The sequence below is a fragment of the Lepidothrix coronata genome, unplaced genomic scaffold, assembly GCF_001604755.1.
Source record: "Lepidothrix coronata isolate B3197 unplaced genomic scaffold, Lepidothrix_coronata-1.0 Scaffold77, whole genome shotgun sequence".
Taxonomy (NCBI): Eukaryota; Metazoa; Chordata; class Aves; order Passeriformes; family Pipridae; genus Lepidothrix; species Lepidothrix coronata.
In genome coordinates, this window is record NW_016690257.1 from 343,437 (window position 1) to 354,555 (window position 11,119).

At 42.9% G+C, this 11,119-nt stretch overlaps 1 protein-coding gene across 1 annotated transcript in view; it reads left to right on the plus strand.

Moving 5' to 3' along the window:
• The window catches only part of MYO5B (myosin VB), a 142,504-nt gene that overhangs the window by 109,488 nt on the left and 21,897 nt on the right, over window positions 1-11,119 (plus strand). The window contains exons 23-28 of the mRNA XM_017819736.1: window positions 1,639-1,723; window positions 3,080-3,228; window positions 3,777-3,896; window positions 5,013-5,150; window positions 6,614-6,673; window positions 10,258-10,509. Of these exons, the coding sequence (XP_017675225.1) occupies window positions 1,639-1,723; window positions 3,080-3,228; window positions 3,777-3,896; window positions 5,013-5,150; window positions 6,614-6,673; window positions 10,258-10,509 (804 nt within the window). The remainder of the gene's footprint in view (window positions 1-1,638; window positions 1,724-3,079; window positions 3,229-3,776; window positions 3,897-5,012; window positions 5,151-6,613; window positions 6,674-10,257; window positions 10,510-11,119) is intronic.

Below are 11,119 nucleotides of genomic sequence, written 5' to 3' on the forward strand. Positions count from 1 at the left end.
ATAATCATGTTGCCTTTAATCTTTTCCCTGATGGGATAAATGACTCAAATTCCTTGCTGTCCCACTGCAGTACAGGTTTTCATTGCTTCCTATAACTCCTGCAGCTCTTTCCCATTTTTTTAAGAGTTCTTTCTACCTTGAAGACACTGGTGCTGATCTAATGGCAGATGTGATGTCTGGAAGAAGAAAAGTAGCTGGTTTTGGTACAGAATATTAAAATCTTGTCTCATTTCAGAGCATTTAAAACACTAATAGCTCTGCATGCCTAAATTGTGGAGTTTTTAACTTTCTAGTTGTATCTCCAGACTCTGACTTTCATATTAGAGAGAGAGAGATGCAGGAGGTAATAGTGTCATGCAAGCAGCTGGAGTAAATGAACAAGGAGAGTAAGGGGTGGTGATGTTTTCCAATTTGTGCACAGAATATGACTGATTCAGTCACGACTTACAATAAAATATTCATTTTGCTTTTATTCTCACCATTAGTATGTATCTGGCATATGCAGTGTTTGATAAAATACCTTAATTTGAACATGCTTGTGTGGAAGACTGAAATCTGTGCTAGGGATGCATGCCAGCTGGGCTGCCTATAAATTTAATCTAATGGCGACAGCAAAATTATTACTCTTGGGCATGTTTACAGTGTTTTTTAGTGTTGGCATCGTGAGATTCTTCTGCTGTGTGTAGCTGTTTCCTAAGTGGTGGCTATAGGGTGTGAGGGAGCAGGCACAGGGAAATGACATTATGCTGGGGTGATGTGTGTTCTCCTGCCTGACAGCAACAGAATTGTCCTGCTTAACTGTAGCAGCATATTTCACTTGATAATATGATGGTTTAGTGTTTTGAGATAGTGCTGTTGAATGCATCAAAGTTCCTGAGGATGAATAGTATTATGGGATCAGTAGCTGTCAGAATCAGACCAGCCTTGGAGTTGTGACAATGCAAAATAGCATTTTGCAGGATTTAGTTTCTGTTCTCATTAATTTTTACGAGGCAATCGTTGGTGTTAATTGCTAGATATGCTCCTGTTGTGTTACCAAAGGCCCTGGCACGTGCCATTCCTCGCTGTACTAGCGGTTCTGCAGTCATAGGAAGCATTAATGTGACTAATCACACTAAACGATGCGTACAATAAAGTCAAAAAAGCCCCAACTATTTGCTCAGCTCATATTCGCTGTGTCCATCTCAACTCCTTAAGTGCTACATTGCTGGGAACAATCAGCAGGTTTGTTTTCCCAACAGCACTCAGTGCTGTGACTTGAAGAAAACGATGAAGCCCGTTGAGATGTAAAAATGAACCTCAGATCTCATGACCTGATCGCTTACAGGAGTTTCACTCCTGCAGATTGTGCTCACCAAGTCCAGCTGTCCAGTATTTTGTAAGATTCTGCCGAAAACATAATTTAAGGGAGCAGTTCACTCAGGAAGGGGGAAAGTTAGTCTCTGGGGTAGCAGTGCAGTTCTCCTGCGCTCCAGCTCCTGACGTACAAAGGGCCACTGGCAAAGCACGGTGGGATGGATCTCTTAAACAGCAAAGAGAGCCCGAACAAAGCTCCCTGTCTCTCGTCAGGTGAAATGTAATCCCTCTGCAGAGGCCCTGACCTGCAGCAAGCAGTAATTCTTTGCCTTGCTCCCGTAGCGTATCTCCGATTTGGAAGAAGAAAACGCTCTCCTGAAGCAGGAAAAAGAGGAGCTTAACAGCAGGATTCTCTGTCAGTCTGAAGGTAAGAAAAGATGCTTATAGCATTGTAATGCTAAGTGAGGAGCTTAACTGGTGTCCCCCCACCAATCTCGCTTTTCCTGTGTGTTTTTCCTGCCTTGAAAAGTGCTCATCTTCCCACGACCCTTTCCTGGTGGTTTTTGTCACTGTTTTGTTGTGCAGGTAGTTCTATTCATGCAGCCCTGCTGGTGGATGCTAAGCTAGAGACCAGTTTAATTGCTGAAACATGGAATAAAGTACCTGAAAGGGCTTTTTAGTTCAGTTACGTCGCAGCGTTTCCTGCAGGTGATGTGGGAGGGGTAGGGAAAAACAGCATCCCAAGAATGATGAATGAAGGATCCAAGGAACAGCACAGTTTACATTATTGAGCTATGTCAAAGGATTTCTCCAGTGTGACACAAGTCTGTGAGCATTTTTTAGAAGCAGAGACTTAGATGGCAAGACATGCAAAGGGGAAAGCAATCTGGGAAAATCCCATGTCACAAAAGAAACTGGGCGTATTGAGCTTTTCTATTTTTTATCATCCTTTTCAGCTTTGATTTTCTAGCAGGATTTACAAAGAGCGTTGTGCTGTGGATGTATCTATCACTGCTCCGTGGTACTTGTGAAGTACCTTTTGCCCTCAGCCTGACGCAAAATAAAGGAATTAAAGTAACATGTTAAAAAGAAACCTCCTGCAAATATTTATTTATCTCTTATGGGATGTTTCTGGAGCATCTGAGATGGGAGAGAGCAAGTGGAGGGGGTTTGTTTGTTGTTCTCCCATTTAAAAGGACACATGGGCTATATTTGTCTGGTTCCCGAGGAAGAGGAGGGACCAGATTTGTTTCCAAAAGGGAGTCTTTAACAAAGAAATCAATTTATTTGGATATAAAATACTTTGAACCCCCTGAGTCTTACCATGGTAAATGGTTGATGCCACGAGAAAAAGCTGCTGCAGTTCATTTGCTCCTGTGCCAAATATGGTGGTGGGAAGCAGGCAGGGAAGTTTTTAAATGCAGCATGTACCACTTTTTCAATATGACTGTATTTCCATACTGTGCTGGTGTTTTCTTGAATGGGTTTGTGGCTGGCCCATGGGAGCTGGAGCTGGCACAGTTGAGTTAAGCATAATAGATCTGGTGGTTTGTAGGTGCTGGAGATTTTTCTTTGACTCAAATTCAAATGTCATGGAGACAGCTCTAGATTATAGAAGTGTCTAAATATTAGAGAATGCTCACATGTATTCTAAAGGCTCCTGGCAGAGACAGTATTTTTTTCATTAGTCATTGTAATTGGACATATTAACCAGAAGCTCATTTCAGAGATGAAGTTCATAATTTCTCTTTCCTTTTTTTTTTTTTTCCTTCTTATTTTAAAGATGAATTTGCTCGAAATGCAGTTGAGGAAAATATCCAGATGAAGAAAGAGCTGGAAGAAGAGAGGTCTCGTTATCAGAACCTGGTAAAAGAGTATTCAAGTCTGGAGCAGAGATATGACAACTTGAGGGATGAAATGACGATTATAAAGGTAATGAAACTGGAATTATCCCTGTTCTGTTGTACCCTGAACCTGTTGTTGGTGAACAACACGACTCACTTATCCGCAAAACATTTAATAGAACTGACATTATTGTGCAGTTTGCGCTTGATATTTCTGAGAATACACTTCTAGCAAACCATCTAAAGTATCTAAATATTAGAGAATGCTCACATGTATTCTAAAGGTTGAGTGCTTGAAGGGAGTTCCAGAGGGTTCTGTCAGCAGCATCATCTTGAGCTCAGATTTGCATGTTCACACTTACCAGGCATCTGGTGTCATGATGTGCCTTTAATTCATGCAGAATTTTTAAACTGAGCTTCTATATCCCTTCACATTTTAAGGTATTCCTTTGTGTTAATATGAATTTCATGGTTAGGGCATAAAAACTCAAAAATGGAATATGCTATAAGGTGAAAGTCAAGCCTTTTGTAAAGGTAACTTTGGTATATAGTCAAATATGTGCTCTTGGTAAACAACACTTAGTGAGGAATCCTTAAACACTGAATGCTTTATGTATCTGCATCACTTCTTGGCAGCAGGCACCGGGGCACAGAAGAAACCCATCCAACCAAAGCAGTCTGGAGTCTGATTCCAATAATCCATCCATATCCTCCTCTGACATAGGAGACACCGACGATGTGATTCAGCAAGTGGAGGTACAGGAAACTGGGCAGGAGAGGAGTGGGGAGGAGAGCCCTGCTCTGCAGGGGTGATGGGTGTGGGGTTTGGAGCACAGACGTTGGGCAAGAAGGCGTGGCAGATAAAATTGACTTTGGGCTAAAGAAACACATCATTAATTGTGTGAGAGGGGTTGCAGGGTCGTGGTGCTGTGGCAAATGCTTTCTTGTTTGCAGCATCGGGCTTAAATAGGGCTCTAAAAATAATAAAGTGCTGCCTTTGGGCCACACCAGCTTAAAGACTGATGAAAATTCATCAAAGCAGTTATAGCCAGCACTGATGGCGATGACTGTATCATGATCCTTCTCTGCAAGGATAGCAGAATTCATTACCCTCTTGCCCTGAGTGTTCTCGCTCCCATGCATCTTCACGGATGCTTTGCTGGCCAGCACGGCCCCTGTAATCAAATCAACAGCCTCTTAATGCAGAAAAGAGCAGCACAAATTAATCCCTGGCTTTCAAGAATCCTGTGGAAAAGAGAAATGTGTTTTTTACTCACATTTGCTAGAACAGGCTGCTTTTTAAATTCCACTTCTGTGACTCAAGAGCACGTGTGGGTGGTGAACGTTCCTGGGATCTGCCAACCCGTTGGCAGGACCTTACTTTGTGTCCCACATACATACCATGCCTGCAGAAGCCCTCACTGCCCTTAGCTGGCTGCTGTGTTATGTTTAGTATTTCTGAACTACGCTGAGAGCATTTTCTGAAGTCAAACAGTAGTGGCCATGCTCTGATGTAAAATATTCCAGGTGAAGCCAGTTAAAAAAATCAATGAATAAATACTTGGCTAGAGTGACTCAGTAGGGCATTTTTGATGTTCTTAGCTGCAGCCCAAATCAGACCCAACTTATCTCTTGGGCTGTTAAGCATTCTGTGATTTATTAAAAAGAGTCAACTGTTCTACTGACATTAAAAATAGGTGCTTAAAATGTAGATTTGGTCTTTGAAAGTGCCTGTCTTTCATGAGATCCTCCTGTTACTGGCTGTGGCTGGGGTCGGTGCTGATGTACAGTCAGGCCATGTCTGGCACTGGGTGTGGTTATAGAATTTAACACTGAGATCTTTTTTTTTTCTACTCTCCTGTTCTTCCCTAGGAGATTGGGATGGAAAAAGCAGCCATGGACATGACCCTCTTCCTAAAGCTGCAGAAGAGAGTGAGGGAGCTCGAGCTGGCGAGGAAGAAGCTGCAAACCCAGCTGGAGAAGAAGGAGCAAGAGAGCAAGAAATCCCAGGTAAGAGGTGGCTTTTCATTGATACTAATATTTCCTGTTGGTAGCTGGCTTTCCTTGATTGCCTGAAGGACACATGATGTAGGAATTCAGGTTTGAGAGTGACAAGTTCAAAATAAGAGGCAACAAATCCATCTGGAAAACGGAGATAAACTTTTTTTGTCAGCTAAGGACAATCTCACAGGGGAAGTGCTTTATTTATTTATATAAACAAACTGGTTATAAAATATTTAGGACAGTCCTTGGTTTGGTATTGTTATCATCTGTGTGGTTTGGTTGGTTTTTCTTCCAAAGTGATGACCATATAGGAATAGAGCTTAAAAATAGTATAGTAAATCAGAAATAACAAGATGGCTGTTAGAAGAATGAATTCTTCGTTCCTGTTGCATATTCCTATGCTGTATTCTTTCTTCCTTATGAAAAGAAAATCTTCCTACAGTTTGTTTCCTTGAAAACAATTAAAAATATATATTAATATTAATAGGTATTTATCTCTTATCCTATATAAAACGTATAATATAATTATATTATATATAATGTGTTTATATTATATATAATATAAATATTAGTATATAATATAAATATTAATATATAATATAAATATAAATATTAATATATAATATAAATACGAATATATAGTAACATATTTTTAAAATCAGCATTATTGACATCCCAGTAACTTAAGGGACAGGAGTCCATCCAGGCTTACAACTGAAGTCTGAAAATGTAGCTCTGTATGTTCTGGCGAGCCAACTTCTGGGATTGGGGGCTTTCAATAGCAGATCTCTTGTACATTTTCCCTGGCATCTGTAACCAAGACTTTGTGCCTTGTCAGAGGCCACAGAGGGGATGATGTGTGCCATGAAACAGCAGTGCTGTGTGCATGGTGTTGTGAAGCAGTGAAGATGCTCTTTTACGAGTTGCTGAGTAAATGCCATCACTCTTGGTTTCATATTTGAAATTTCTGGGGCTTCTGTTGCTTCGTTTGGGAATTATTTTCCTTATTACTCTCCAGTGTGAGATCAGTGTAACTTTGGACAAACGCAACGAGAGACTCAACAAAATCATCAACAGTAATTATTTACGTGCTTCACTACATATTCTTATTGACCACCTCTAGTAATTGGCAGGGGACACATGAAATTGGAGACTTCCCCAGGCTCTTCTCCTTGCTGCAGAGGTGGATTAAAAACCTGTTTTCCGACTGCTGTGTTGAAGATTGTTCCCTTAATGACTGTCACTGTTTGAAGGCTGCAGTGAGCCACAGTTGTCACGATATTAATGAGAGATTAAACCATTTTCTCTTGAAGTGTCCTCTGCCCCACTAGGTGTTGCTGGGATGCTGTCTGATGGCAATTAATAACATTATTATGGTTGAGCTGGCCGGATGTGCCCAGCCATCCTGTGCTGTGTGCCAGCTCCTCTGGCTGCTTTTAAATATGAATCTGTCTCTTTAATCCATGCAGGTTATTGAAACAAACACCATGACTTCAGAACAGGAAGATTTTGCATACAACAGCCTGAAGGTGAGTGAGAGTGCTGTAACCTGTTCCATGGCTCCAGCAGCCCAGACAAGTGGCATGAATGTGGTAACAACACAAAATCTCCTGTAACTGGCTCTGTTAGAGGGGCAGTTGCAGCTGTAGCTGTCCATCAGCTCTGGGGTCTGGGATGGGCTCACAGATGTTTCCCTCTGGGGCAATGTCTGTTCTGCACTGGTCTACCTGTTTCTTAGTCATCCACAGAGGCAAAAAGCCCACTTATGGTGAAGAGTGCTTTTTCCACTGCACCTGTTCCCACTGGGACTTTATTGGGTTTCCTCTGTTGGCACATCGGGTCTCAGCAGTTTGCTTTGCTATAGGTATAAATCTCACAGCTGAAGCCCAGTGTGCTTCTTGTTCCAGGCTTCAACTCTGCTTTTTGTCCACTTTCTGTGCATTCCTAAGGTGCCACTCTGGTCAAAACCAAATAAATCTGTGGATATTCTGTCTCCATCGTTTTCTCCCTGTGACACACAGAGCATCTGAAACCTCCTGGGCTCCTATTGCAGCTTCTGTGGGTTATCCCCTCCTGCTCTAACAGTACTCAAATACTCTGTTAGACCAATTCCTATGTCTTGCTTATCCTCAGAAATCCAGTTTCCAGGTTAGGGTTAGTAAGGGAATTTTTTTCTATATTGGTTTTTTTTCAGCAGAGACCTACCTTTCAGAGGCTCCTTCTCTCCTTGTCTCCATAACAAATGTGTTATCCAGAATAACATGATACTAAACCATCTGTCAGTAGTAATACCATTTTTGCTTCTGTATCATCTCCTCTGAAGGACACAAAGAAACCAGAAATTAGAGATGGAAAGGATGGATGTTCAACCCTCACTAAGCACATACCTCTAGCAGAAGCTTTTTCTGGCACTTAATCCATCCAATTTTTATTTTCTGAGCACGATATTCATGTTGCACTGGCTGGATGTGCTTTTAGTGGCAGAGGGAAACCCCACTGAGTTTCATTAGTACCTCTGCACAGCTCCTAGGAGAAGAAGGATGGCACCTTCTTAAATAGCTTCTATGGAGTTCTGACTTCAGCATGAGTTCAAAAAGTGCGTTTTCTTCAAGCTTTGACCCAGGAAGTTCAGAGTGGAAATAGTTATTTTGGATTTTCTTACTTTCTACATTCCTAACGTACTAACATACGTAGTCCTAAATATCTAAGAAACCTTAAAAACTCTGTGTTAATACCATTTCATATGAATAGGTAGCCTGTGTTGCTAAAAATGAAGGATTCTTTAGCCTAAAACAGGTGGAACATGAACCTGCAGGGTTGTTGGTTATTGCTTTCTTTCCTGGTCTCCCTGGCTTCGTTTCTAACCAGAGCTGAACTTTATATGACCAGTCCTTGGAGTCAGCAGTGTGGCTTACCCACTGAAAAAAGGAAGAGGGGGAGAAAGGGATAGAAAGGAGGAGGACAGTAAAGAAAAAGGAAAGCAGGAGTCTTAAACAGCAAATAACAAAACTCACAGGAGAGCCATTTGTGTAGAAAAGCAGGTAATTGCTTTCATCTTACCCTTCACCTGTCTGTGAGCATGATCAGTAGAGAGTGAATGATCAGTAAAAGAGTGAAGGTGATGCTTTAGCCACGTAGCAGGAACAGTTAAACCCAGTTTGGTATCCGTTCCCACCACATGCACAACTCCAGCTTTAAAAACCAGTACAGAAAAGCCCATGTCTCATATGCTCCCTCTGCTGAGCTGTGCTTAACGTGGAAGAATTGCTGGATCTCATGCATTTCTTATCCTGTCTTTTTTTAATGACAGATGGTATCAAGTACCTGAATATGCTCCATTACTGATGTTGTTTGTTCAGCTAGGAGCATGCTGTCCAGATGCCAGATCAGCTATTCTGTTCACACCTCTGCTGTGATAAGCCTTGCCATTTATAATTTGTAAGGATTTATAATTACAACACCCGTTTCCTATGGAAACGAGGTTTACACAGCTGTGCTAGCTACACACTGTATAAATTTTATAAATTGCCTCCCTCCCCCCTCCCCCCTCCCCCCCAAGCGATTTTTGGATTCATTAGCTCGCCTCAGCCCATGATGATAATGAAGCAGATATCCCAGAGATAAGAGGGATTGTGGAAGAAAGCTGTGGAAAGGCTCAAAAGGTGGTGGGGAGAGGGAAGCACCTAGATCTCAGTGGGGGCAGATCTTGTGCTGTTGTAGAGGATCCACATTGATGGGGTTTGTCCCTAGGAAAGAGCTGATCCCAAATCACTCAGACAGCAGACTTTGTCAGCTCACTGGCAGATGTCTTGGTCTGTACCATGCTGGATTAGGGTCCTGTTGGGTTTTGGCATTGTCTGGGTGCATGGGGACAGGAGGGAGCAGTCCTGGGTGCCACCCTGAAGCAGCTGGGGATGGAGGATCAGTGCAAAGAGAAAGTGGGTAGTTGGATTCTGGCTGTGAGCAGGACCCTGGGAGTCTGGCTCCCACCCTGTCTGTGACTTATAGCAAAGACTAACAGATTTAAGCTGAAAAAGGGTAAATTTAGATCGGATATTGGGAAGGAATTCCTGGCTGTGAGGGTGGCGAGTCCCTGGCACAGGTTGCCCAGAGAAGCTGTGGCTGCCTCTGGATCCCTGGGGGGTGTCCAGGGCCAGGTTGAACAGGGCTTGGAGCAACCTGGGATAGGGGAAGGTGTCCCTGCTCATGGCAGGGGGTTGGAATGAAATGAGCTTTAAGGGTTCTTTTCAACCCAAACCATTCTGTGATTCTATGATTGCACTGCTGCAGGAGTAAAGCTGCTCTTGGCCCAGCTGGGATGATCCAGGTGGGGTTTGGGTGCTTGCAAAGAGCTGCCAAATGTTGTGTTGCTACCTGCAAAGTTTCAGGGGTGACACACTAAAATGAAGGCTGTCTTAGCTGCAGGATTTTCATTCTTCTGTCTTCTACTGTCATGCAAAAGCAAATGAGCCCTTCAGTTGCCTCAGCAAACACATTATTATTCAGGAGAAGCAGCCACAGTCAAACTTGTACAGTATTGCCCCTGCCTGTCAAATGCCAGCATCTGATGAGATGTCAGGGCAAGAAAATCCTCCAGCTGCAAACACTGCACCAGGGTGAGGGAATTACAAAATGTATGAAAAAAGAAGCTGTAATGGGAATTCACAGACCCGTGGCTCACCTAATGGGATACCTGCCATGATGATGGGTCCTGTAAATCAGCACCTTCCAGCTTACTTAATGAATTTGAAAGACAAGCTGAACGTAGTGGGGTTGTGGTGATTTCTTGATAGAGAAGGAAAAGAGGTTGAGAAGAAAAGAATGTGTTTATCTTTAACAGCTTGCTTTTGTGTTTAAAAATAGTGTCAACAAATTAAAAATCTCCCTGTATCCCCTGTTAGTGTTGTTACTAAACAGCAACAGGCTGCTGATAAAAGCAAAACCCTTTTCTGAATAGCACGTGGCTGGACTGGCAGAAAAATCCAGATCCTGTCTTTAATTGATAGGTCAGCCATAATCATCACTAATTGAGTCACCTTAGAGGTGTCTCAGAAGAGGATGAGGCACTACAAGGCAGCTTATCCAAACTGGTTAATGGCTCGATATTTTCCAGAGGCAAGAGCTGGAGTCGGAGAACAAGAAGCTGAAAAATGAACTCAACGAGCTGAGGAAGGCTATTGCAGACCGAGCGACCCAGAACAACTCGTCCAACGATGTCCAGGACAGTTACAACCTCTTGCTGAACCACCTGAAAGCGGCCAACGAGGAACTGGAAGTGCGGAAGGAAGAGGTGCTCATCCTGAGGTCACAGATCATGAAGGCAGCCCAGCAAAAAGAGATGGGGAAAAACATGCTAAAGGAGAGGGTAATGGCTTTTCTTCTCCATTTTCCCTTCTCTTGGTGGAAATTCAGTGGTTGCCTGAGTGATGCTATTTGTGCTTTGGTAGGCTCTGAGTGCGGGATGGCCTGGGCTGGTTATAGGGGGTTGTACAGGGATATAGGAGGTTCTACCTACGGATGAGTTGTAGTCCATGACATTTCAGACAGCCCAGGACTATATGTCCCGTGGTACTGCTGTAGGGTGCTTAACCCCATACCTGATGAGGCCTAGCCAGCCCACACCAAGGAACAACTTCTCCAGTCCTGTACCAAGGTGTGGTGGTCTGAGATGTTCCTGGTGATGTTTCCTGACAACGCTATTATTCTGCAGGAAAATGGGATGGGGAGAAAGAGCTTCTGGATCAGACTCTGCTCACTCGAGTCTGATGCAGCTGTAATGTGTTTTCTACTGGTGTGTAGACGAGAGGACTCTCAAACAGCTGTGATGTGCTTTTGTTTTTCGAGCCCATTCCAATGGGAGGGTTTATTTTCCGAAAACTCTAACTTGGGCTTTTTTCATTCACTGTCTTACCATTCCTCAAGGTTTTGGTACGTTTTGTATTTCAGACCAAGCACCTCATCCCTCTCTCATATTC